We start from the raw sequence: 27,245 nt of genomic DNA on the forward strand, positions 1-27,245 counted from the left end.
TTGCTAAATGGACCATGGGCCCTTCTGAATCCAGATCAGTATGTAATCTCGATACAAATTTCGATACACTCAATCTATCTCTACAGTAGTACTAGTACTGCAAAAGTTTCTGACTCTCTTTTGTATACCATCAGTTACTGTCTTCTAATAGTTAGCAGACTAGTACCTACCAAGGATAGAATAGATTAGCTACTCTATTCCATCTTAGGTAGATACTAGCCCACCATAGGAAGGCGGAGACAAGAGAGGTCAACAAGGGAGTAGAAACCTTTACAGCGCTAGAGGTAGATTAAGTGTATCCAAAGTTGTATGGAGATTACATACTAACCTGGATTCAGGTCATATGGTCCATTTAGCAAAAGGGTGGTCCATTTTAGCAGCCCTCTCCGAAAGGTATTCTTACTCTTCTCAATCATTAGGGACCTGAGAATGATATCGCAGACCAGCATTGAAATCGGAAACACAAAAGCCCCATATATGCCAAAGTAGTCGAACCTAGATGATTTCAGTTTTGAACTCCAGATGCGAAGGAAAGCAAAACAAAGAAAGAACACACAAAAGTCCTCCCAGAACAGGGCCCATGATCATTCCCCAGGTGAACGAAGCAGATAGAAATGCCATGTACTGCCCTCTCTTCTCAGGACTGGCAGTGTCTGCAACAATCGCGAAGCTCAGAACACCCACGATGGCACCAGATAAACCCTGGAAAACCCGGGCAATAACAATGACCGCGGGTGACTGTCCGAAGAGAAAGAAGGAGGTCGATATTGCGATTGCAATGTAGCCTACAAGTAGAGGGTATTTTCGAGATTGGATTCGGTCGCTTAGTAGACCGACCAAAGCTGCCGATGGTTAGTCTGTGATTTTACAAAATTCATGTTACTTACGAGACCCGATTAACAATGCTGCACCGTATGATGCAAGAAGAATTGATGTCCATTGTTGAACTGTGCTTTGGAAATCATGCATAAGCCAAGATCGTCAAAATTTATAGGGGTGATCATACTTGAGTCTCTCGAGGTTATTTTCTTATTGATGAGCAGATATGGCAATATAGGAACAATCTGCCGGTTATTAACCAAGGTCCTATGTTAACTAGAATTTTCACAGGCGCAGCATCTTACCATGCCGTAAAGAAAAGTATCAGCAAAGATTGAACAACACATTGCGACGAGGACAAAAGCGCCCGATGATCGAAGCCCGACGAAGAACCCCATTTCTAAATAGATAAAAACAAAATTCACAGCAGGGCGATTGAATGGAAGCAGAAAGATAGGAATATCTCAGGTCGAAACTTGAAGCACTGGTGAAAATACAGAACAGTCAAGCTTCCAGCAAACCTTAGTACTACCAGAAGAATGGTGACAGATCTGTAATTGACATGACTGATAAGGGGGCTTCTGAGCTTTAATATATCCTACTTAATACTAGTAGCCCCTCGGTCGCAGAAAATGATTCAGCCACGAAAAAGCAAGATTTGGAAAGTTCGCAATTCTATAGAGAAGAAAACATTAAGACTTTATAGCCGTACCTGTCTGAAACTACTGGCTTTCGGTCTCAGTCACCAACTTGAATACATAGAATGTTTCATGGGCCCCTCTGATACTTTCGACAAAGGATGCATCAGTCTTAGAAGAGAGAAGGATAAGCTCATCTTCCATCCATTGCCGCATCTTCATTGAAATATGATTCGTTTCCAAGACGGACTGGTTTTCGCTGTTCACGACTTCCAGCTCGAACTTGACGAATTTGACATTCCCTTTCAGCTCTCCTCGGTGATCTGATTCTCTATAAACTATTGAAGGAAATACAACACTCCTGATTTCGCTAACGCCCTGAGGCTGATGGAATGCAATCTTTTTGTTGGGGTTGAGCAGAGAGCCATCGTAAATTGATACATAGGCTCGTCCAGTTCCAGGGCGAAGCACCTTAGAAGCTTGGTCTAAGAATTTCTCTGGCTGACCACGCTCAGATAGATGACTGATGGAGCCGATCGAGAATATCAAAAGATCGACTTTCTGGTGTTTGCGTGGGTCCATTATCTCTGTCAGGTTGAGAGCAGATCCATGAACCCAGCTGACAACATCTTTCAAAATACCCGTCGTTATGATTTCGGCTTTGTCCAGCATGTGCTGAGCATTGTCCACACCTATCAATTCAGTGTTGACAAATTCACATTCAGAATTGATGGCGTTTGATTCAAGGCCGTGAAGGACGCGGCCCGTTCCCGTCCCAACATCCATGATGACGAAGGGATCTTCGGGAGTAGGCGATCGAAGAGCAAGAAGTTTTTGATAAACATCCCAATAGAAAGAAGCGTCATCGACCGAACGTGAGTTCGGAGCGACTAAGTCGTAATAATCGACTAGATAAGGCGAACTGTAAAGATCGCTCGGTTGCTCGTCAAACGTAAGAGTCATGATTGAATTTTGCTTGAGGGTCTGAAAGCTCTCCCGTAAGTAAACATATGAAATGGTTTATGAGGACCTAGACAAGAATACTGGCCACTGAAAGGTTGAAAAAGGGGATGACCCTATCAAGCTGTACCCAGCACAGACGATCCAGCGAGCTTCAAGGCACTGACCAAAAGGACATCACACTCTCGCATTAGCTCGGTCGATGCAATGACCCCTCATTGCATGGATTGAGCTGCCGGGATGGTTCTAGGTGCGCGCCGATCCGGTGGCTGGCTGTAGAAAAGACAGAAGAGGTGCCACGCATTGCATGCAACGTCTGTCAGCTCGATTTAAAAGCTGACCAGCTGAGGCTTTATCACGAACCCATCCGCTCCGACTCCATGCATAGGCGCCCATGCACCCCGACTTGACAGACCGCATGAACGATACACTAGCGGAAGTTAAATGTTATTCTACGACTGATAGAACTCGCTTCAAATTACCCATCCGAAAAGACATCTCATATCATTTGACAGGGGCTCCACAGAGGCTTCTATCCGAAGGTTTGCAGGCTGCCTATCGCCCCAGGAGAAAAAACCACACCGCAGCCAAGACAACTGGAACTATCACAGCCAGCCACGGCTTAAACAATGAGATCAGCATTGCCGTATCCGCCTCACCCGCCCCCTGGTTGAACTCGTTCGTGTTATTGACCCTGGGATACGGCTTGTCGGGCACGGGCACACCGAGGAACTTGCATAGTGGCTCCCATCCATCACCCAGTCGCATTTCGAGAAACCTTTCCGGCGCAACCCCCTTTCGAACTCGCTCGTTGTGTTGTGAATAGCGCTCCTTAGTTCGATGACTGTGGTAATTGTTCTTGCAGATCACCTTGTAGGCCATTTTGACCATACGCATCTCGGGCCCCAGCCGTTTGTTATCGAAGTGCTGAAGGATGTTGAGAAGGGGCTTTTCCAGCCAAGGAATTATTGTGTTATGAATAGACTTGAACCATGACTCTGCAGATCGCGTTGTGAGAATAATCTTGGTCTCTGGGTACAGTTCTTGGAACTCATCCCAGAATAGACATGCCGGGATGTCCAGTAACGCATCATATGGTCCTCGTAGCTTGTCAAAGTCCTGTCGATCATATGGGCGACCATCCCCAAAGAACCTGCACTTCATAGCTTCGGTCCATTGGTTATACATGCGACTTGGGTTGTCAATCGGTTCGCACATGTGCCAGGGAGTGTACCCGAGTTCTTGCAGGCCAGGTACAAAGCTGGGAAATCAGTCAACCAGGTACCGGATGACCGGAAGACAACTTACACGCTGTTCCAGTGCGCGAAAGCCCCGCAACGACCAGCCTTAAAGGGGTCTCGGGCTCGTATGGTGGTTCTTTATCGATCAGGCGGCTCATGGTCGGCTGAGTGTTGGACAACAGTGGTTTTTCGAAAGGATGTTGGAAAAAGGGGTGAAATCTCCAGTAATGAGAGTCTAAACCAGATTAAATGAGTTTTAATCAAACGGCGTCATAGCAAAGGTGGCGCCAAATCCAGAGCGGGACAAAGGCTGTAGGCATCAATAATTCACAAGCTGGTGAAACCCACAAACCCACACCTCCACCCACTGCGGGTAGGGCGACCAATCGACTCCAGGTGATTTCCTTGACGAACTGCAGGAATGAGGGGGGCAACTGGGGGCAGCTGGAGTAGCTGAAGGGTAATCAAAGTTCAGCTCCAGCAGCAATACTCCAAAATGAGCCAATGTACGCTAGTCCTAATGTCGAATGAGTGTGGGGACAATTTCCCATCTCGCGGTGAGGCCTTGTTGTACCCTTACAGAACCACTGCATTATTACCAGCCCAGCAAAATCTTCCAGTATAGCACCACAAAATTTTCAAACCACGAAATTCGGAAATTCAAATGGATATTTTTGAGGGGATTATTCTTCTCACTGGAGCGGTATCAACCCAGAATTCATATTTCGTCCCACACTCGACTAACCTAAGAAACAGTGGATCCTTCTCCACACGGCCTTCGCAGTATACAATCTCTTCTTTCACCCTCTCCGAAAATACCCCGGTCCAAAGCTGGATGCAGCGTCACAGCTTGTGTATGTCTATTATATGGTGAAAGGGGACAGCTGCAAGCATCTCGCAAGACTTCACGAGAAGTATGGCGAGGTCGTCCGAGTCGGCCCCAACGAGATCTCATATTTGACGGTGTCAGCCAACAAAACGATATTTGGAAACAAACCCACGGAGGAAACTACTTTTGAAAAGAATCCGGCTGTTTACATCCAGGGATCGGGGATGTCGGACAATCTTTTGTTTGCCAGCACCCGCGAACATCCCCGGTTCAAGAAACTCATGGCCCCAGCATTCTCCGATCAGGCGATCAAAGAACAAGAGCCAACAATTCAACAGTTGACCAGTATCATGATAGACTCATTGCGCCATAATAGATCCGGTGAAGCATATTATCCAAATGCTGATGGGGTAGCGAATATTGGGGCTTGGTGCAACTTTCTCGTTTTCGACATCTTGAGCGCCCTTTCGTTCGGGAAACCTGTTGGTTGCTTGGAATTGGCAGATTACCACGAATGGACTGATGTTATCTTTGGGACCATGAAGCACGCTCACTTTGTACAATGCGCTCATCGACTTAAGCCTTACCACAGATTACTCCAAATGTTGATTCCCGGAAGAAAATAAGTGACCCCTCCGAGAGACACATGGAAAATGTCCGAAAGTATGTACGAGCACGCGAGAAAGCGGATGCTGTTTCTCATGCGGATTTTGCTTCCTATATCTTGAAAGGAATGTCGGAGGACGAGATGGTCGACAATATTAACATCCTCGCAACCGCCGGCACCGAGACAACGGCCACAACTCTTTCGTCGCTGTTCTACTATTTAACCCACAACCCCAATAGCTACCAGAAACTCGTGGCAGAGATTCGCTCTACTTTCACGCACGAAGATGAAATTACTTTCAATGCTATTGGTAGCCTAAAGTACCTGAAAGCTGTCATCCAGGAAACCTTTCGTATTCACCCCTCTGTTCCTGTTGGTTTCCATCGCATCACCCCCAAGGCCGGCGGCTACATTGACGGTCGATGGGTTCCTGGTGGGGTAAGTACTTTTGTACTATTATTAAACGTCACGTTGACAGAAAAATGGAATTCAGCTGACCTCTGCTGCCCGCATATAGACATGGGTTTCAGTAGCCCTCCTCGCCGCTTACAGGTCGCCAAGATACTGGCAGCGCCCGGAAGAGTTCATTCCGGAAAGATGGCTGGGTGACCCTGAGTTTGCCTCAGACAATCGTCAGATTTGGGCACCGTTCTCAATTGGCCCAAGAAAGTGCATCGGAATGAAGTAAGCCGCGCAGAATGAACAGGCGACTATGTATAAGATTTTGGCTAATCATATTTCCATTCTAGCTTGACGTACTTGAACATGCGGTTGATAGTAGCTCGTTTGCTTTGGAACTTTGACTTTGAGGCGCAGCTGGACAACATCGATCCGCATAAACTAAAGGAATACGGGGTTTGGCAAGGCCATGTTCCGCTGAACCTACAGATCCATGACGCACGAGCGTCACGAACTGGAGCATAGATAAGGGGCCATTGTCGATGCGGGGTGATGCATTGGCTGTTGAAGAGTGATCAGCAAACATTGCGAGCTGAATTTCGGGGATTTTGAAGCGAGCAGTTGGTGGCGTTGAATTGGTTATGGCTGCCTGCATGCACATTCTGGGACTCCGTAATTCGTCGGGGTGTGCAGTAAGGTGCATGACAGCTGAACTCGATTTAGAGTTCAACTACGACAAACTTGAGATATGTGTAAACTGCAGATTTTAGCTATAAGCCAAGGCTTTTTGACAGCAATATTGCTAATCTAATGGTGTCGATCAAACATCAGCTGTCGGGTAAGTCGGCGATCATAGCCGGCATCGCATAATTCCATATTTGTGTAACCATGATTAAGGATTGATAGTAAGGTTACACTGCGTAGAGAGTCAGTTTCCCCGCATAATACATCTTATAGAGTTCTTTGTGTCTTCATTGTAGCTGCCCAGGTGAGGCAAAAAAAAGCCGACCACGCTATTCAAATTAAGATGTCTAGAAAGGTGAAAGGCCAAACTTGAACTTCAGTAACCAGACAATCATTTTCCGAATAACTGCCAGCCTTTCTATTTTTTTTTTTTCGCTTGACCGGACGATAAGCCAAAATGGCTTCCAAACTCATCACTGTTTTCGGTGCCACCGGTAACCAAGGAGGGTCAGTTGCCCGTTCATTGGTGAAGAACAAGACATTTCGCGTTCGGGGAGTTACCAGAAATCTGGAGTCGGAGTCTAGCAATGCTCTCAGTGTTCTGGGGGTAGAAATGGTTCAAGCGGATGGTTTCAATCTCGATCAGATGAAGGCCGCATTTCAGGATACTTGGGGCATTTTCTTGAACATCAATTCTGACGATAAGGTTCGTGTGTAATTTGATTATACAAGAAGACAAACTAATCAGTAAATAAAATTTTTAGATATTCACAAACCAAGATGGTCCGTCCGAGTTTGACATGGGTAAGATCATTGTGGATGCTGCGGCAGAAGCGGGAGTACAGCACGTTGTGTTCAGCTCAGGCCCTTCATGTACTGAGATGACCAACGGGAAGGTTTCTATGAAAGCCATGGATAGTAAGTTCTCACATATGCATTATGTCCTGATAAAATCACTGAAATCTTTCTAGTGAAATACAAGATCGAGCAATACATCAAGGATCTTGGTATTTTCAAGTCTGTGATTCCTCTTGGTGCAGCCTGGTTCCTAGAGAACTTCTTGAGCAAAGAGGTTGCCCCCGTATTTGGAGGATTTCCTTACTTCCCAGATTCTTCAAACCGGCTAGTCTTTCGCTGTCCATATTGGGGTGGCAAAGAGGATGTGCCCTGGGTAAGTATCTCGGATGATTTCGGGGATATTGTACATGGTGCATTCCTGGATCCAGAATCCTGGAACGGACACTTCATTCATGTCCTCAGCGATATCCGCAGCTTCCCTGAGGCTGTAGCAGATTTCCAAGAGGTAACATGCCGTGAGGCAATCTGGGACCCGATACTCCCATCCTGGGAGGACTTCGAGACACATGGCATCCATGAATTGGAAGATGTCAAGCTCATGTTTGGGTTTACACAAATTACTGGAGGGCTGTACTTTGGAACCCCAACGAAACGTGAGACAGCTTATAAATTGAAGAAGGCAACGGCAATTGCATTAGGATATCCCGAGGAAAAGCAGGGCCTGGTCACTCTAAAGGACTGGTTCGCAGCTCGGTTCGGTAACAAAGGCTGATGGAACGCAGACGGGATCGACAAACTGGATACTAGCTAGACTATTTGATTACTTGCAGTTAAAGTTTGGAATGCAGTCTGCAGGTCTAGCAGAAGAACTCCTCGGGTATTTATTTCCAAGGCTCTACAGATCTACAGCGACGCTAGCTTAGTTTACATCACTCTCGCATGAAAGGCGATTAAGATGTTTCACATCCCTCGTATTTACACCGAATTGGTGGTTTGATCATTTATTGGGATCTCAATCTGCGGAAATAGGAAGCTCATTATTCCTTTCTTGGCTAGCTCTAGGTGGTTCGAACTGTGATAGCATCCACATACATACGCCGCTAAGCAACCCAGACATGTCGGTAACCCCAATCAGTAAAAGAACCCCTCGAAGATAGCCTAGGGAACTGTGACTCTCATAGCATGCAGCATGGTAATTAGACTGGCTGGCTGAATGCCAGCGCTTCGGGGAACCTTCAGTTAGTCGAAAACTGTGTGGCGTTCCTACAATCGGTAGGAACAGCTTACCTCTGCAAATTATAGCAGGTCCTGGCTGGCTGGATCTAGAATATGTGATTTGGGCTGTTTTACTGCGTCGTGGGCTGCGGAGGTCAAACTTTAGCGGATAAGGGGAACATTCGACTGCTGCCCTGGTCCAAATTGAGCATATCAAGATACAAATTCAATACCTCAGAACATCGCTACTGCATCACGCCTTCAATCATTGAACTGACCGAATTTCTTCTACTTCATATCAATGCCGTCTGAGAAACTGACCTATAGGGAGGAGTATGACCTAGTCGTCGCTCAGGGCCATGGTCTCGGCCAGGTTTTCGAAGCCCAAGCCAGGCAATCGCCGAATTCCGTGGCGGTTTTTGATGATCAAACGACTCTCACGTACTATCAGCTACATAGTCAAGCTCTGCAAGTTGCTCACAAACTTAGAGCCCAGGGCTTGGAAATTGAGGAGCCCGTTGGTGTCATCGTGCAGCATGGCGTAGCAGACATAGTGGCCCAGATAGCCGTCATCTATGCCGGGGTAGCTGCTCACCCATGGATCCGACACTGCCAGATGCTCAAATCGAAAGCCGACTGGCAAAGCTCGGGGCTCGATACGTGTTAGTCGACGAGATGAACATGGGCCGAGAGCTCTCCTTTGTGCGACTCAATATGGATGACAATTCAATCTTGACGACCAAGGGCTCCTTATCAGTGGGGGATGATATTCCAGTTTTCACCACTCTGGACCATCGGACACATCTGATTCATACATCTGGAACCACAAGCGAGCCCAAAGCAGTTCAGATTGTGGCTCGTTCGATCCTGCAAGTTGTCTACCATGCACCCTTCGAGCCTGTCAGCCCAACCGACACAGTCGCCCATGTCAATAATACAAGCTTTGATGTTTCCCTATTTGACATATGGGTACCTCTCTTGCGCGGGGCACGGATAGCTGTTTTGAGCAAGGTTGTTCTCCTGGATCTTCCAGCGATGGCTGCCGCAATTTCCCAGAAGGGAATCTCAGTGATGGCGACGACAACCGCTCTCTTGAACCTGGCCGCATCGACCTATCCACGTGCATTTGCTCAACTCAAAATATGCACCATTGGTGGTGAGGCTGCGAACGTGGCCGCGATCGAAACGATTTTTCGGCACGATCCGCCACAACATCTGATAAATGCATACGGCCCGACAGAATGCTGCATATTTTGCCTTGCCCACCGAATTGTTCCTGAGGATCTGAAGACCGGAGTTGTCAGTATCGGGAAGCCGATCGGTAAAACCGTCGCTCGTATCTGCGATGAGTCTGGAGAACCGGTGCAAGATGGAGAGGAAGGCGAGTTATGGATCGGTGGAGCTGGCGTATCTCCTGGATATGTGAATGATCCTGAAAAGAATGAAAGGTCATTCGCCCGCTTCCAGACAGAGCGTGAAGACCAACGATTCTATCGTACTGGCGATAGGGTCAAGAGGCGCCCTGATGGACAGATCGACTATGTGGGACGTCAGGACCACCAGGTCAAGATTCGTGGATATCGAGTTGAGCTCGAGGCTGTTGAAACTGCAATGTTGCGAACTGAACAGTTCTCCGAGGCCGTCGCACTGAAGGTAGAAGCCAATGGTGGTGCGGGATCGCTTCTAGTCGCCTTTGCTGTGCCAATCTCAACCAAACCCCATGCAGTGATACATGCTATTGACTCGCTCAAGTCTATGCTACCGGATTATATGATACCTCAAATCGAGTTGATCCCAAAGATGCCGCTCAATAGTCATGCCAAGGTTGACCGCAAACATCTTGCGATATTGTACCGTGAGCGATGGGCAAAACTAGAACCTCAAAGCAAGAATGTCGGCACCGACAACACTCAACAGAGATTGGCAGGTCTTTGGGTCGAGATACTCGGGCTCCCATCTTTGCCGGACGATGCCGATGCGGATTTCTTTCAACTTGGGGCCACATCTCTTCAGGCATCGCTCATGATCAGCCAAATTCGAAGATATCTTGGTGCCGATATTTCGCTGTTGACTCTTTACGATCATTCCAAGCTGGCTGATCTTGCATCTATCATTGAGAAATCGCACGATCGTGTATCAGAAACTGTTCGTAATGAAAGCGAGATATGGGTCCAGGATACACATATTGGCGATGACCTCGCTCCTCCATCAGGGCGGGTCATTGATTGGCGTCGGGACACAGAAGGACGCGTTTTCTTTACCGGTGGCACTGGCTTTGTCGGGGCATTTCTTTTGGCTGATCTTCTTCGCGCACATGAAGTACATCAAGTGGGGTGTCTGGTAAGGGCGGCGAGTCCCGAGGCAGGCCTTGAGCGCATCAAACACGCCATGGGAAAATATGGTCAATGGGAGGAACGCTTCTCTGATAAATTACTGATACTCTGCGGATCCTTGGAAGATATTTACCTCGGACTTGGGTGTGAAAGATTTCATGAAATTGCCAACTGGGCGAGCGTGATTTTCCACCTCGGTGCCAAGGTTAATTACACTCAGCCATACTCCCTCCATCGACCAGCGAATGTGATCGGCACGAGAAATATTGTGCGACTTGCTTGCGCAGGAGGTCGCATCAAGGCGGTCCATTATGTTTCTAGCATTTCTTGCTTCGGTCCCACTGGATTTGTAACTGGGACCAAGGTGATAGCTGAGGATGAGCCCCTCCTCAAACATGTCGAAGCACTTCCGTTCGACCATGGATATGCCCAATCTCAATGGGTTGCTGAGGGGTTGCTAAGACGTCTCATGGATCGCAATTTTCCTATTGCCATCTACCGCCCTGGCTTTATTACGGGTCATAGCCAGACTGGAGCTTGCAACCCGGATGACTTCTTCAGTCGCCTGATTCAGTCTTGCGTTCAGATTGGCTGCTATCCGCTTCTACCGAATCAACGAAAAGAGTTTGTTCCTGTGGACTATGTCAATGCGATCATTTTGCATGTCGCTTCATCCGCAGCGTCAACTTCTCTTGGCCACGCTTACCATATCGTTCCACCAAGTCGCAACGTGTCGATTGATATGAATGAAGCAATGGATCTTGCAGGTCTCACATCGCAAAGACCAATCAAAGGCATCCCATATCAGGATTGGGTCGATGCCCTGTTAGATAATTGTCCAGCAAGATTGCAACCGCTCCAGCCTATGCTAGCTGAAAGGGCCCACCGTGGCCTGACAAGATGGGAGCTGTACGAAAACATGCCAGTATATGACACCACGAACACCGGTCGCATGGTGGCTACGTTAGAGAAGGGCCTCCATTTCCCGGTTCTTGATCGAGAACTTATGGAAAAATACTTGTCGTTTCTTTCGGAGTGCTAGTCTTTCAACATCGTCGAGTACATCATCAAACATACTAATCGTTCAGGATATTCAACTTTCCATTTCCATTTCCATGTAATCGTAACGGTCATAATTTCGTATCACATGGTGAGTTTCAGTAATATATACATAGAAGAATTATTTTCGATTATTGACGGGCGGAAACAGTGGGTAATGCTTCGCTCGATCCATTCAACTTCTTCTTGCACCAGCCCTTGAATGAGTCGATTCGTCTGGTTTGTCCTTGACTCTGTCTTCTATTATTGGCGGATCGTGGAGGTTCTTCTTTTTGTCGAAGTTTTCGCAAATCGTAAAATGTCTCTCTGCAAAGAGGGCATTTCGTATCTCTGTTGCAAATCCAATCGTCGATGCACGGTTGGTGAAAAAAGTGTTCACATGGGAGTTGCCGGAAGGAATCCGTAGTTCCCAAATCGTCTAAACACATTATACAGGTTTCTGGGATTGAAGCACCAGCTTTTTTCTATCAGTATATTGATGAATGATCCAAAATGACTGTACTATTAATAACTCACCAGATATTAAACTCTCGCTGCACAGAGGCATACGCGTGAGGTCTACATCGTATTTCAAAGCATAGGCTGTAGCCATATTGTTGGGAACCAACGGGAATGAATGACCGTTGTGGAAAATTCAAAAAGATTAAAACACTATGGGCAGAGTTTGGATAGCTTGGAGTGCGACAGGTCCGGGGTTTAATAAGTGATCACTCTCTGAAGTCATCGCGCCGATCGTTGCGTCAGTCTCCGATAACAAGGAATCCGCCCCACCATGTGTAGGGCCCAGAAACATGGAATCGCCCAAAAAGTCAGCCACAACCCCAATGTGGAGAAGGTGCCTGTTGATTTAATTTGCTTGGGATTTGCGAAGCGAACGATGACATTTCATTTACATGTGCCTGAGCGAACCTTGTGTATGTTTTGTTACAAATACGCGGCAGCGATGAGCTCATCCATTGTCTCCTAGTTATGGGTAAAGCTTGAGAATGGCCGATATGGAGAAGGACCAGCTCAAAATTATCATAAGATACTCCGTATTACGGGAGTGATATGAACTTGGTTTCAGATTCCTTCTTGCATCCTGCACGGTTATATGACATGTAAGCCCCTGTGAAACTTTGCTGCCTGATATCGCACATTGTGCAAATCCTGTAGTTAATATTAGTTAGATCCCATCGATGCTAGTTCTATAGGTATTAGCAATTGCTACTAGAGATCTGCTACCAATATTTGCATGTTTACAATCGTACTTGGCGATCCAAATGCTCTTCAATCGAACGACGAATAAGTCTAGGTTTTCTATATAATGACTAGCTAAAGCAAACACCGTATAGTGATTTTGACCAACGGTTCCAGGGCCAGTCATCCAACCATTCATCGTGGATTGCACCCCCAATTGTACCTACTACTAGTAATATCCGGTAACCCCCATTCAAACTTTGACCATAGTACTAGGGACTGAAATGCCTGCTCCAGTCCTCGTTCAAGATCCGGATTAGTTTTAAATAAGGCTATTTTCTTTCACATATGCCCTTCTCAGATATAGGGGAAAGACTACTTGACTATGGTAGACAAAATAGGGTAAGAAAATTAAGGGCCTCGTGTATGCTTGGTAGAATACTAGGCTAATTTTCAAAGCTTAATAGGGGTATATGAGTATTTTCTTTTTCTTGATGATCGACAATCGCTTTTGCATAGTATCCTGTTCAACCTTCACCCCGAGGAATGCCCCTTAAGAGGTATTTCGATGCATTTCATCCCTCTGTCGGTCTTTTCTTGTCTCAAGTTGTCGCATAAAGAATAAACGTTCTATCAGGCCGTGAATATGCGACAAAGGCGTCGCCTAATTACGTCACTTAGTATATATAGGTTTTGACTATATTGACCCCGATCAAGGGTGTTTTACCGTCGCTTTTTTTTCTCTCGTCATTTTATGTCCGGATTTGAAATGTCATCGATACTACTATACCCGCGATGGGAATAACACGGCGTAAATAAAGTTAACAAATTAGCTGTGCACAAATATTGAACACTGGCTTCCAGGGTTGGTATCTAGTATCACCGCAACTGGCCGTGGGCAATTGATTGGCGAAGAATTATTCAAACCACATTCAAGGTTATCTATTAACTTGAGTCTGAATTCCTTACATGTGTCAGGCCTAATGAGGCTATAACACCCCCGGAGCTGTAGTAGCCGGTTACTCTCGCCCACCCCGAGATATTTCACAGAACCAACATCCCCAATTATCGTAACATGGAGCATCCCCTTTCTAGCCTTATTACCTTTAAGATCGTATTACAAGATCTACAGCTTGTGTTCAAAGTATACTACACTGCATATGGAAAAAAGGGGCCATTCTGCTCACGGGGTCATCATGTGCTGAAAGTAACCTCCTTGTAAGATTCTGAGAATAGATTTTTGTGGTAGTGGTCAGACTATTTGCGTTATGGTTTTCTCATGCAATATGAGGATCTTATTATAAATATGACCCTTTATTTCTCAGACCACATGAATAGATTCCTTCGATTCTGCAGGAATCATCAGATACAGGACCTTCTCAATACTTTATCGCCGCAATTAGCATCAGTCAACATGCTTTACAAAACCGCCCTGTCAATTGCCTGTATTCTTGTCGGCACTCAGGCCCAGCAAGCAACTAACTGTCAATACCAGTCGCTGAAGTGCGGTTCTGCACTTCTTGCTGCTCCTTATAGTCGGTCTTTCCCCACGCAATAGGCCATTCAAACACTGACCATTTTTTTTGTTCAGGCTATACTACAGCCCAGCTCATTGCGGCTATCAACGACACTGCCTCTATTCCAATCCTCACAGTCGCTGAGATCTCTCAGACTCTTTTCCACTGCACCGATATTCTGGGTACGATTACTGGAAACTCGTACTGCTTCGCTGGATGCGACAGCAAGGCTAGTACTCGCAATGATCAATGCAGCATGTAATCTCTGATTTGTAGAGCTCCGTGTCTTGTTTTAGCTATGAAATGCCCGGATGAGAGGGTGCTATTCATGTTTAATCCATTTTGTGGGTCTAGCATAGACTCCCTGTCAGCCTCAAGTATACTGTTTCACTTCATATTTCTTGCACCTGAGTAGGAACTAAAAGTATATTTGATTTTTGCTAATCACCTTTCTTTGCATTTTAATATGCAGGCAATAAAGAGCAGATTGCTGTACATTAATAGCATGGATTAACTTCAGATCCTTTAGTAACAGGTGGTTTAACTCCTTTTATTTGCGTAGCTTATTTGTGGATTTGTAAAGTGAAACTGGTCAACGTGGCCTTGACCTTAGGCATTGTCTATCTATGCCCACCCAGTGGCGTAGTGGGGTGATTCCGAGATACAATCCGGCATAATGGTGATATGCCTTCGATTTTTCTTTAAAAATTCTATTCTTCAGAAATACAAGCATAAGAAGGTCCACAATCAAAATAAATTGAACAAACTGCCGAGCTAATTTCAGTAGCAATCAAAAACGAAGTCGACGAAATCACAGTGGGATCAGAGTTAATTCCGGCTCAAAATAAAGTTGGCATGGCTAAGGGAGCTTGTGTGGGATCGATAAAGTTGGAGTTATTACCAAAGCACCACGTCTGGCATTGTCGAACACACGACACTGATCCACCAGATCCACTGACTGTTGTTGTTGTCGTTGTCGTTGTAGTTGTCGATGTGGATGTGATGGTGATTGTACCATTCCCGGGCGGGCATGTACCATTACCTCCTACCGCGCATTGATCATCCATGGTGAGCGTGAGGGCTGACAGACATCCATTTATGCAGTAAGAGTTGCCGGTAATATTCCCGAGGATATCCTGGCAATGGAATATCACTTGTGGGATTTGGTCTGCTTGTAGGGGTGGGATCGACGGTGTTTCGTTTACGGCAGCCACCAACTCTGAGAGTTTTAGCCTAGCCAGAGTTATTATCTGTCGGGCTAGGACAGGTCTGTTAAGCGAGGGTATACCGTAGACTGAGATCATAGTGAATCCACATTTTTCAGCTTGGTAGACACATGGTTGCGTGAACGCAGTCGTTCTCATGAAGAGCATCGGCGGCATCCATGCCGCAACCCAATGAAGCTGCCGTATAGTGATTCAGCCGAATTATTTCTTTTTTCTTCTTGAATTGTCGATAAATTAAAGAACTGCTATCGGATTTCCTGAACGCGAACACCGTCTAAATCACAAGTCACCAATATTCCGGTATATAACAGACTCGCCGCCCTTGCCCGGACTAGTTTAATGTCACTTGGCCCTGGGTCAATTAAGCTTCACTTGAATGCGAAGCCCAAGAGCTTGGGTGTTGCCTGGATCCCAGCGTCCTACATATAGAATGCAACCCTCGAGTTTTGATTTGGTCGCAATGGTGTCATTGTAACACTGGAGGCATTTATGCCCCTGCTGCAATCTAGCCCTTTGAGGCACTGCAATGGATCGGCCTTTAAAAGTCAACATCTAGCCGTTGCGATCTCAATGGCAGGTCACATCCCAGCTGTTGTACTCCCGGTTAGAACCGCAATGAGTTTGTCCTACATGTTCGAAAACAGAGTTGATCGAGTCAAGCTAGTTGTGACCAACGGGTTGAGTTGAGTAGAGTAGTGGGACTGTCGTTGGTATGTAGGGATCACGGCAGTGTACTACTAGTAAACACAAGGGTAGGTAGACCCACTGGTGTTCTGTGCGGTACGGATCTATACATATACCGATGCTATAAGCTAGAACTTAGCGCTCTTCGTGTTGGGAATGATGGGCCATGCATGGTGTACTTTTGTCTGTTCACCGCTGCAAATCACCGAGCCGATCTTTTAATCCGCATTGACAGTGCCTATCCTAACACCGATTGGGTTTAGTCTGCCAGGGCCTCGCCAAGTGCAGTGTTGAACATTGGCAAGTGTCGCGACCGAAAGTGGCGGGATGGACGAGAAAGTGGCAGCGTGGAGGCCATTGCCCTTTTTTTTGGTGATTGAAATTCGCCGTTTTCCATTTGAAATTCAATCCCGCATTTGCGTATTGCAAATCAATAATGATCGAGTGGTTCAAGACCCTTAACTGGCCTGAGGCAGCCATGGAAGGTGAGGCTGATGCGGTGCCCAACCGTGCACATGCGTGTTTGTGATCAGATATAACCGGCAGGTAGATTGAGGGAAAGGCAAAGATCAATTTCGGATCATACTAATCACCCACTGGGGTTCCGGAATCCCATGGTGTATCGTGAAAGAGGACGAGTACTCTGAGGGAGGAGAAGGAGAAGTTCCACCTTTGGGGCGGCTAAGCAGGAGAGGCCCGCTTAATTTCTAATGGGATGGGCTTGTTTCTCTTTTTCCCTTCTTCAGCTCCCCCCCACGCGACAACAACCCACCGTCTTCCCTCGATCTCACCTCAAATTTTCGGTGATTTCATTCATCTCCATCACTTTGAGACTTATCTGGGATCCTTTGTCCCGCGCTTGAACCCGCTTCGCCTCCCCCCGCCTCCGCGCGGTCTTGTCCCCTCCACCCCCCTCCTCCACACTCCCCCTTGCTCTCCTCTTCCCGGTCTTCAACCTATTTAATCCTCGTCGGAATTAAATATTCAAGATGGAAAACAATCTCGCGCGCGCGGTGAGGGACAAGCAGCCCGTCCCCGAGATCGACTTTTCCCTGCATCAGATGGAAGATGGCTCACAGGTGTCAACACTGGAGAGAGTTGTCAAAGGTAACTTAATCTCCGGAATGCCTCCTAGCGATCGCCCCTCTTCCCCGCCCACCCGTTGCGATCGGATATAGCTAACTTCCTCTGTGTCTGAGAATGATAGAGGTCCAAGCGCCAGCTCTAAGCACCCCTCCCGATGACATGTTTTGGTCTCCCGAAGACCCTTCGAAGCCCAATCTCCAGTACCTCAAGCAGCATTTCTATCGCGAAGGTCGTCTCACCGAGGAACAGGCCCTATGGATCATCAAAGCTGGTTCCGATATCCTCAGGTCGGAGCCCAATCTGTTGGAAATGGATGCTCCCATCACCGTCTGTGGTGACGTCCATGGACAGTACTACGATTTGATGAAGCTCTTCGAGGTCGGCGGAGACCCTTCGGAGACCAGATACCTGTTCCTGGGCGACTACGTTGACCGTGGTTACTTCAGTATCGAGGTATGCAACTCCCCCCCCCCGGGAACCTTTCCCTGTTTCGGGTCAATCCCCATAGGTGCGCGCGCGAGAGATGCTCACCACTTTCTTTCCTGTAGTGTGTTCTATACCTCTGGGCGTTGAAGATCTGGTATCCCGATTCGCTCTGGCTTTTGCGGGGTAACCACGAATGTCGCCACCTGACAGACTATTTCACCTTTAAGTTGGAGTGCAAGCATAAATATAGCGAACGGATCTACGACGCTTGCATTGATTCCTTCTGTTGTCTGCCGCTGGCGGCGGTCATGAACAAGCAATTCCTCTGTATTCACGGTGGTCTCAGCCCGGAGCTGCATACCCTCGAGGATATCAAGGCTGTATGTATTTTGTCCGACCAGACCCAAACGCCGTCTCCGGTCACTAACCAGAAGGACAGATTGATCGTTTCCGGGAACCCCCTACCCATGGTCTTATGTGCGATATCCTTTGGGCCGATCCTCTCGAAGAATTTGGCCAAGAAAAGACTGGCGATTTCTTTATCCACAACAGCGTTCGCGGCTGCTCCTACTTCTTTTCTTATCCGGCCGCTTGCGCATTCTTGGAAAAGAACAACCTTCTCTCCATCATTCGAGCACACGAAGCCCAAGACGCCGGGTACCGCATGTACAGAAAGACCCGGACGACCGGTTTCCCCAGTGTCATGACGATTTTTAGCGCTCCCAACTACCTGGATGTCTACAATAACAAGGCCGCTGTGCTGAAGTATGAAAATAACGTGATGAACATCCGCCAATTCAACTGCACACCGCACCCTTACTGGCTGCCGAACTTCATGGACGTCTTCACCTGGTCTCTGCCTTTCGTTGGTGAGAAGATCACCGATATGCTTATCGCTATCCTCAACACCTGCTCCAAGGAAGAGCTCGAAGAGGAAGAAACCCCAAGTTCCGCCACTGCCCTCAGTGGCCCAGCATCCCCGCCACTGCCTATGGATACCTCCGATTCTAGCGAAATGAAGCGACGTGCCATCAAGAACAAGATTCTTGCCATTGGCCGTCTTTCCCGTGTTTTCCAGGTTCTGCGTGAGCAGTCCGAGAGTGTCACCGAATTGAAGACGGCGGCTGGCGGTCGTCTTCCTCCGGGAACTCTCATGCTCGGTGCGGAGGGTATCAAACAAGCCATCCACAACTTCGAAGATGCTCGCAAGGTCGATTTGCAAAACGAGCGACTGCCTCCTAGCCAGGAAGAGGTGTACCAGAAGAGCGAAGCGGATCGCAAGGCGGCTATGAAGCGCGCTGAGGACGAAGCTGCTAACGATGCTGGACTCGCGACGGTTGCACGACGTATTAGCATGTAAGTAGCCGCACACAGGAACGATCAAGGAAAAGAAACACCAACTAACGCAAATGATAGGTCTGCGGGCGCTGGTCGCAGTCGTCGCCAACGCGATAGCCAACGGGATTCTCAGGATGCCTAGGACATCCTTCATGGGCTTGAGTGAGCCGATATTACGACGATCCATGCATTTCCTCTTCTTGCCCTCCAGCGCACACGCCTTTCTGCCACATCATGATCGATACGATACGATACGATATTCTATCTATCTGCTTGATCCCATCACTTTGTCTGACTTTTTGTCGGCGGGTTCTACACGGGCAGTCCTCCGGGATTAGTTCACATATCCATCTATGCGCATTCCCCTCGAACGTTGGTTCTTGGGGCCTTGTAGATCTACCGTGACACTCTTATAGCTGGGTATGACTTGGAGATTTGGGTTACAGGCGAAAAAGAATATCATGTAATGATGGCCTAATCTACACAATCAATTTCGATCGTTTCCGACTCAACTATGAATAATTTACACCGTATCCTTTTCAATATATGTGTGCTGCCTTAGTCCATAGTCCATAGTCCATAGTCCATCAGTCCGCAGTGGAGCGATGCCAAGCCCCACCGCCCTCAACTCTCGCAAACCGCTCTTCCTCCATCATAGACCAATCTCGAGGACGCGCCCACAACCCCCAATGCCGTCCAGACTGCGCAGTGCGCTCCCAAGGAGCCTGTCGCGTCCTTTGGACCCTGGTGGTGCCTACTATTGCCCTTCATGCACACCCTGCCGACGAACGCTGGCAACGCATACCCGTATAAACACCAACGGTGACAAATTCGACCGAGCGCGTCGGGGCCGTCGCCAGCTGGAGTCCTCATCGGTGACAAATCCGCGCCTATTCACTACATCGCCTGCTATCAATCCCGGCAAGACCGTTCCGCCCCGGTTCAAGGAGCTGTACGATGCCCTTGGTGGAGTCAAGGATGCGGCGATCGAGCAGGTCAGCATCAGTCGATTGCAGCTTGCCTTGCGAGGATTGGAGTCGGAGGCACCATTGATCAGAATTGCCGGTGAGTCCCTCGGTCATCGATAATCCATATAGGCCGTGCAATGTCTTCTCTTGAAGTGGGTAACTGATCCCTTATCATATCTAGTACTCGGGCTTGACAATGCCGACTCCGCGCGCAAGCTAGTTCGCCTTCTGCTAGCCGATCCACTGGGACCACGGGAGGACTGGGAAAATGTGCTAGAAGGATACGAATCCGATCCTACGCGAGGTTTGCTGATTCGGTATGACCTCGAAATCGTCGCTTTATATAAACAATACAAACTAATGCTTGATGCGACCTACAGATACGGCGAAATCTCTGAGACCACCCCCAATGACCTCCTGCCAACGATCACGGTTCGATCACCTCTACTAAAGAAGGGCAATATGGAAATCCTTGTCAGTTCTCTTGGCTCTGACTCGGGTTCCTCCGGCACCACCCTTTCCGCGGACACCTTCCTTGTTCCAAATGTCACGATTCAAACATCCCACTCGGGCAGACAGAATGTTGTGCGTTATCCCGTTCATCGGAGCATTGTGTGCGCAGAGGGAGTTGATGGACTCCTGGCGTTCAGCACGCTCATGGGCCGCTCAAACCTCAAGAACGAGGTGGAATCAATTCGAGGAACGATTGAGCTCTCGGTATCAGAACAGAATCGCAGTGGCAGCCGACTCTCTTTTGTGAATATTGCACAGGCCTCGGCGGCCTTGGATAAGATTCGCGAGACCGTGAAGAATGCCACGGAGTATGAACGGGGGTGGACCGGCAGTGGTGTGCAGCCTGTTATTGATTGGTTGTCAGCTTCTGCCCAGAGTTCCAGGCATGATGCGTTGAATCCAGCATTGGTTCCGCTCATTGAGTCTCTCCTCGACTCAGCCGACGAGGGGTACAATACTCAAACTGCCAAGGCGGTCTATGACCAGACTATTGGTGTCGCCCCAGAGGAGGTGCGCTCCGAGCTCGAAGATGGTGTTACAAACTGGGCAGAGAAAGCCCACTCAGAACTCCGCAGCTCTCTGGAAGCGGGCTTCGCTAGCCCACGATGGCGTGGCCTGGCTTGGTGGAAGCTATTCTGGCGCGTTGACGACGTAGGTATGATCACATCCGAGATCTTGGAGAAGAGATTCCTTCGCCGCGCGGAGCGGGATGTGATTTGGACGTCCGGCAAATACCAGCAGGCTGGTCTGTTGGACGAATCTTCTCCGTCTCCCGAATCTACCTCGGACGGCACTGCCCCTGCCAAGTCCACTCCACCCCCTTGGCCAACCCAGATCACTGATACCCGTGCGAAACTACTCAACACCACGGTCCCCTCTCTCCAAGCACTTGCCCAGAGCCTAGTGCTCTTCAGCGTCTCCACTACCACCCTCACATCTGCCCTCTCTGCCCTCACATACGTCTCTATTCCCACCGCCTCGGTGTACGAGACATGCACACTAGGTGCAGTGGGTTTGATCTATTCTTTACGGCGTCAACAAAAGAAGTGGGATGTGGCTCGTGGTTTCTGGGAAGACGAGGTTCGTGAGGAAGGCCGGAACTCTCTTCTCGATACAGAGGCCTCCTTGCGGAAGATTGTCCGCGAGGGTGGCAAGCAGACTGAAGATGTGACTGACAACCGCACAAGAGACGCCATTACTCGTGCCCGCGAGGCTCTGGAAGACGTCAAGGCTTGATAGATGTGCCATTTAGCCCTGTGCACTGTATATGTACTATGATTTTAGAATAGATGTCGACTGGATGTACAATCTACTCTGTTATGTATCACCAAGTGAATGCCCGACAAGACAAGCTCGCGAAGGGATATCATGTCAACTACCCTACTACTACTACTACTACTACTACTACTACTACTACTACTACTATTCAGTAGTCGTCGATGTGGTTTATATACTTTTAGCCCATCCACCAGTTCTTATTCTCACTCTATTCAAGGCCATTATGAGAAATATGCCGACTGACAAGCTTTGCACTCCACCGACTATTGTTTCAATATTATTGAGGATGGTCCTTATCACTGTTCAAGTTCGAGTCGGAATCCACCAACCGCCCCCGCAAGCCCCGATGGTGCCCAGGTGCGGCCCCCCATCAGTCAGATTTGATCCCGTAATCTCAAACCATGGCCGTGTGAGATCCTCCAATTCCCACTGTGAGAGGTGTATGATCGGTGGCAACTTGAACTTTCAGCCCCGATACCGATACGATCATCTTCAAGTTTGATTCCAGGGCTCCACCTGACTCGCTCGGGCGGATGTCGGGATATATACTTCGATCTACAGAATGCCAGTGTCAATTGACAGAACCAACAAATGACAAGCCCAGGTGCCCAGGTAATTAAATATTTTGCTAACACTAGCATATTAAGTCTATCGAGCATCTCATTACCGACTCGGCCCCAAATTCGAGCAGAGCAAACCCCCAAGACCCCGTTAATATCACGAGTCGTTTCATGATGCGCCTACGCGGCCAATCCAACGGGGCAGCGTGGGGCAACCCGAGACGGTGGAGGTCAGGTTGGTGGAGGCCACTGGTCAGGAACAAGTTCGTTTCTAACGTTCTGACTCGAAGAATAGCAAACGGTGGGCAATGCTGGAAGTTACAGACTTCTAACTATGGAGTTAGTCCCCTGAGAATTGTCCAAAGAGCCCCCCCTTTTTCCGCCCTGCACTGTGCCCATCTGTCCACCCATCGCAGTCGCTCCAGTGGATCGTCGCCGGGGTGGGCTACTCATTTTGATTCTAATTCCGAATGAATCCAATCGCCACAAGTATGAGATGGAGTGCTAAGGCCTTGCGGAGGGGCAGAGGGGCCTAATATCTGGGTCCTGAAGGGATTGGCCGAGTCATCTAATCTCCCCCAAGGCAAAGCGACCGACCAAGGGGCTGGCGGAGTCGCTTAGTGCCTTGTCAAGGTCTGAAGTACTTGATACCCTTGATCTGCCAGTACATGGGCAGTTTTCTTTACCCTTTGCTTTCTTGTGCTTTCGCTTTCGCTGTCCTGGCTCCTACGTTCCCTTTTTAGCCCTATCTCAGGGTGCTTTTGTCGCTCGTTGACCCCTACGGCCTTTTCAACCCTCTTTTTTTTCAACTTATTCGACTCTACTACACCTCCCTTGAAAAAGGCAGTGTCTTATTCATCAACTTCAGTCAAGGTGGGTCTAATCTGTTTAATTTCTTCCGGAAAGGCTGTAAGGTTGGGAGAGAACAGTGCATCTAACCGGGCCTGATGTATAGGAAACAACCTCCGATTTGGAACCTCGACGGTCGATTGTGTTTGTTTGTTTACGTCACAGAGAACGCGTTTAGAAATTGAACGGTAAGCTGCATCCTTTCATACTCTATTTCATGATTCTATTGTTTTTTATGGGGCATCTTCCTCAAGGGTGGCTATCCGAAGCAAGGGATCATTCTTGCCTCCCCCTAAGGGAGCATCCCTATCAATCCTCCGTTTTCTCGAATGGGATCATTTTAATGACGCACGATAAAACGCGCGGAATCCCATTCTGCGACGTCGCGGGCTGTTGGCAGAGGGCTTGTCATTTTATCCAACACCACACACGGCTTTCCTCTGCCCTCGACTAACATGATACATGATATTCAGCGACAACTTCTCCGACTTCGTATACACCTCAATTCTTGCCGTTTGTAACGCGCTTCCTCGCGTCTAACCGATTGACTCGGTACTCCTGGCGAGTTATTATTTTGCCATTCTTCACGAAAGGCGCCACTCCTTTTCTCAAAAATCCATTTTCGAGCCCGTCGACGCGGCTCAACCCACCATCGCGAAATGCAGGACCTTCGTCGCATGGCCGTTCTACTGGCCTCTTTGGCTGCTTTTCCCGCCGCCGATGCTTTCTGGCGTCTTCCCTGCCGTGGGCGAACAGGAGTCGCTCGGCTAGATCCCATTGTTGACCCTGGCGAAGTCTCGTCCCATGTTCACGTTGTCCATGGAGGTGGAAGTAAGTTGGCTGCAACAAGTCTCTCAATTTATCATGCTGATTCATTATCAAGACTTTGGCATGTCGGCCAATTATGAGACTCTTCTCAAATCCGATTGCACCTCCTGTGGCGTTGAGCAGGACAAGTCCGCCTACTGGACCCCTGCTCTGTATTTCATGCATACGGATGGTAGTGCTGAAATGGTCGATCAGGTTGGAGGAATGCTTGCGTATGTTCTTGACATATCCTGCCCAACTCGTGGGTTGAAAACTAACATGGCGCAATATCCAGCTACTACTTCAACGACAAGGCCCCCGGCGACAAGATCCACGCTTTCCCGGAGGGATTCCGCATGCTTGCAGGAGACCCTTTCCAGCGTAACTTCACCTGGCCTGTCCCCGATCCTCCAAAGTCCAACTGGGCCGGTGCCCAGATTTCCCAGAAGGCTCTTGAACAGAAAGCCCTTGGATTTAACTGCCTCAATTACGCCACTACGGCCGAAGGAACCCTGGATCGCCATTACATGCCGAACAAAACCTACCTCGATGAACACTGTACCGATGGTATTCGTTTGGAACTGATGTTCCCCCAGTGCTGGAATGGCAAGGACGTGGACTCGGACGACCACAAATCTCACGTCGCGTATCCTTCTCTCGTCATGGAAGGTGATTGCCCCACGGGATACGAGAAGCGCCTTGTCGGACTCATGTATGAGACTATTTGGAATACTTATGCCTTCAAGGGTGTGGATGGATACTTCGCCCTTGCCAATGCCGATCCCACTGGCTACGGCTACCACGGTGATTTTATGAATGGCTGGGAATCGGGCGTGTTGCAAGACGCGATTGATACTTGCAAAAACGAAGATGGCAACGTCGACGAGTGCGCTGTCTTTGACATCCAAACTCAGACCACGCAACAAAAGTGCTATTTCGATATGCCTGCGGCGCTCAGGAGCGAAAAGACCGAGGTCTGCGCCAGTGGACTTCCCGGCGATATGGCCATTCAATGGGGGCCGGCATACGCCACGATGGGTATGGGGTCGTCCGAAACAACGACTACCGCAATTCCAGCTATCCCTTCATTGAGTATCCCGTCTCTTTCTCTTTCTCTCGGCGTCTCGGTGGATTCCGGTAACATGCTCGGCAATGCGGCCGCCATGGCTACTGCCGAAGCGGCCACAACAACGTCGACTTCAACCTCCACGTCGACACCAACACCCACCCCAACTACTTCCATCTCCACTGAGCCAATCACCGAGGAGATTGTCTACCTTGAGCGCAAGATCGAGGTCCTAATTGACAAGGAGGGTGTGCCCTACACTACAATCACTGGAACCCCAACCACTGTTTCTACTGCGATGACAACCCTTACTGAGACATCTACTGTTGTCTCGTATGTCGAGAGAGACACTGTTCCAGAAGAGCAGCAACTTGAAGAGCGAGAGATCTCTGGTCACGCACGACGACACCTGCACCATCATGGTCGCCTGCACAGAAAGCATGGATTCTAAAGAATGAATATAAAATCTGAAGGAACAGTTAACGTTGAGCGTGACATCTGTTGCTATATTTTTGGGCCCAGATACAGCTACAGTTTCATCGGGGTCGTTCTAGATCTTGATTGATACGAAACTGATCAGGGTTATTTTTATTCATGTACATGTTTCTCTTCTGTCAATCTGTGGTGACCACAGTACTCTTTCTGTTCAAAGTTTGAAATTGTCCTGGCCATAAACAAAGACATTCTTGTCATTACCTGACACTGTCAATACACGTATATTTATGTGCCATTGAGCTTTTTTGCCCATCCCTACCTCATGTATTATCCAACGCTCTCACCCGCATAGTGAAGTTGAATGAAGTGAAACAGTGGATAGGTTTGAGAGGCCAATATCGCAACCCCAAAAATAGTCGATCTCTTTCAATTAGAAGCAGACTAGCTATTTGAGGTCGCGGAACCTCTGAGTTTGTCTCAGATGCGAGTATCGTGCTCTGTATACTTATCGTGTCACCTCGACGCAGGTTGGACGATACACGGAATTTCGACTTAGCATGCAGTGAAATGAGCTGATTACAAGGGCCCCCATCTCATATAAGTCAATTAATTTAATTGGAAGCTCCTGCCTATGCATAAATCTCCTGGTTTCATAGTTTCGCTAAGACCTATACCCTGGCAGAGCCTTCGGGTAGGTTGCACGAGGAGCTGCATGGCTAACAACGAACTTGGTGCCTATTCAATTTCAATAAATGTATCCGAACCAATTATGCACTCATATAAGGCCATATTAGCAAGGGTTATCGAAGCAGTAGTGAGCCTGCTAGAAAATATTCGTTTGCGTCCGAGACATCATGATGTGATCCTGCCATTTACGCCACATAATGCTACTTTTATTGCAGGTTGGTGCAGGTATCATTTTACCCCTTTAGAAAAATTGGTTACATCCATAGACCTACACGCGGTGCTATGGGAGGGCTTTTGGGGTAGCTTTGTGGCTCTATCTCGATGGGTCGATGCTTACTACAAACAGAAAATTTGATAGTTCGGTGATGCAGCAGTCGCTTTTTTAGCTGTCTGAAACTCTTTTATAATATAATTAAGCGCACGGTGGACATAAAAGGCCATAAAATCTCACCAGTAATTGTGGTCCGGTTATTCCTATAGTGATACACTCCATAATATCTCAATTGGCTTTGTCCTCAGACTTCATAATGTGCAAGCTGACTCTCTATATTCTCTCATGGGCCACTTTATCTTTAACTACGAATGCTTTTCCTCGCGAAACCATCAGGGGTGAGTCGCCTTTGCCATTGGTGCCAGCGACAACAGCCCCTGCAGCGCCAATGGTGACTGAAGCCCCTAATCTCCACTGCTCGGATGGCTCGACAGTTATACACACAACAGACTGCACAATGGGAACCCCTGTGGCTTATTGCTTCAAACCACGTCCTCCAATATTATGCGGTCCTGGCTACTTCCCCTCTGTCTGACACCCTGGTCACTGTCTGGAGGAATCGACCTGTTGGCCCATCGATGCAGACTGGATCACAACAGAGTGCCATAATGGTGCATATCCGTTTTCAACCTCTACATTGTATGAAGGGACACTGGCGGGTGGAGATTGGACAGCAATAAGTGGTAAGATTGCTAATCTTTCTATTATTTCTAACAAGGGAGTATAGAGCAGTCATTTTGCTTCGCGGACGCTGTTTCATCTGCTATTGAATA

The 27,245-nt window shown here is 48.1% G+C and overlaps 9 protein-coding genes across 9 annotated transcripts; 7 read left to right on the top strand and 2 right to left on the bottom strand.

Annotated features, from left to right (window-relative positions):
- Positions 1–1,541: 1,541 nt before the first annotated feature.
- N7509_006266 (class I SAM-dependent methyltransferase) lies at positions 1,542–2,420 on the bottom strand (the record flags this gene model as incomplete). The annotated part of the gene is made up of 1 exon (XM_056630903.1): positions 1,542–2,420. One exon carries the CDS (start codon positions 2,418–2,420, stop codon positions 1,542–1,544), a length of 879 nt encoding a protein of 292 aa, XP_056490205.1.
- Positions 2,421–2,972: 552 nt separating this feature from the next.
- Positions 2,973–3,816, bottom strand: N7509_006267 (sulfotransferase family protein; the record flags this gene model as incomplete). Its single annotated transcript, XM_056630904.1, has 2 exons — positions 2,973–3,678; positions 3,728–3,816. The coding sequence occupies 2 exons, from the start codon at positions 3,814–3,816 to the stop codon at positions 2,973–2,975; spliced, it is 795 nt and encodes a 264-aa protein (XP_056490206.1).
- A 598-nt stretch (positions 3,817–4,414) lies between these two features.
- Positions 4,415–6,018, top strand: N7509_006268 (cytochrome P450; the record flags this gene model as incomplete). The annotated part of the gene is made up of 4 exons (XM_056630905.1): positions 4,415–5,044; positions 5,080–5,532; positions 5,612–5,778; positions 5,844–6,018. Coding segments are annotated over 4 exons (1,425 nt in total), but the record flags the coding sequence as incomplete, so codon positions are not given.
- Positions 6,019–6,634: 616 nt separating this feature from the next.
- N7509_006269 (NmrA/HSCARG family protein) lies at positions 6,635–7,747 on the top strand (the record flags this gene model as incomplete). Its single annotated transcript, XM_056630906.1, has 3 exons — positions 6,635–6,883; positions 6,942–7,095; positions 7,149–7,747. The coding sequence occupies 3 exons, from the start codon at positions 6,635–6,637 to the stop codon at positions 7,745–7,747; spliced, it is 1,002 nt and encodes a 333-aa protein (XP_056490208.1).
- A 744-nt stretch (positions 7,748–8,491) lies between these two features.
- On the top strand, positions 8,492–11,565 carry N7509_006270 (non-ribosomal peptide synthetase; the record flags this gene model as incomplete). The annotated part of the gene is made up of 2 exons (XM_056630907.1): positions 8,492–8,773; positions 8,836–11,565. 2 exons carry the CDS (start codon positions 8,492–8,494, stop codon positions 11,563–11,565), a joined length of 3,012 nt encoding a protein of 1,003 aa, XP_056490209.1.
- A 2,610-nt stretch (positions 11,566–14,175) lies between these two features.
- On the top strand, positions 14,176–14,540 carry N7509_006271 (uncharacterized protein; the record flags this gene model as incomplete). Its single annotated transcript, XM_056630908.1, has 2 exons — positions 14,176–14,296; positions 14,353–14,540. 2 exons carry the CDS (start codon positions 14,176–14,178, stop codon positions 14,538–14,540), a joined length of 309 nt encoding a protein of 102 aa, XP_056490210.1.
- A 2,637-nt stretch (positions 14,541–17,177) lies between these two features.
- Positions 17,178–19,180, top strand: N7509_006272 (serine/threonine-protein phosphatase 2B catalytic subunit; the record flags this gene model as incomplete). Its single annotated transcript, XM_056630909.1, has 5 exons — positions 17,178–17,295; positions 17,396–17,727; positions 17,823–18,080; positions 18,140–19,056; positions 19,117–19,180. 5 exons carry the CDS (start codon positions 17,178–17,180, stop codon positions 19,178–19,180), a joined length of 1,689 nt encoding a protein of 562 aa, XP_056490211.1.
- Positions 19,181–19,727: 547 nt separating this feature from the next.
- Positions 19,728–21,755, top strand: N7509_006273 (uncharacterized protein; the record flags this gene model as incomplete). The annotated part of the gene is made up of 2 exons (XM_056630910.1): positions 19,728–20,103; positions 20,188–21,755. The coding sequence occupies 2 exons, from the start codon at positions 19,728–19,730 to the stop codon at positions 21,753–21,755; spliced, it is 1,944 nt and encodes a 647-aa protein (XP_056490212.1).
- Positions 21,756–23,865: 2,110 nt separating this feature from the next.
- On the top strand, positions 23,866–25,530 carry N7509_006274 (DUF1996 domain-containing protein; the record flags this gene model as incomplete). Its single annotated transcript, XM_056630911.1, has 3 exons — positions 23,866–24,037; positions 24,090–24,246; positions 24,309–25,530. 3 exons carry the CDS (start codon positions 23,866–23,868, stop codon positions 25,528–25,530), a joined length of 1,551 nt encoding a protein of 516 aa, XP_056490213.1.
- Positions 25,531–27,245: the final 1,715 nt, after the last annotated feature.

Source organism: Penicillium cosmopolitanum, assembly GCF_028827165.1.
Source record: "Penicillium cosmopolitanum strain IBT 29677 chromosome Unknown utg000006l:49.0-5199605.0:1.0-5204138.0, whole genome shotgun sequence".
NCBI lineage: Eukaryota > Fungi > Ascomycota > Eurotiomycetes > Eurotiales > Aspergillaceae > Penicillium > Penicillium cosmopolitanum.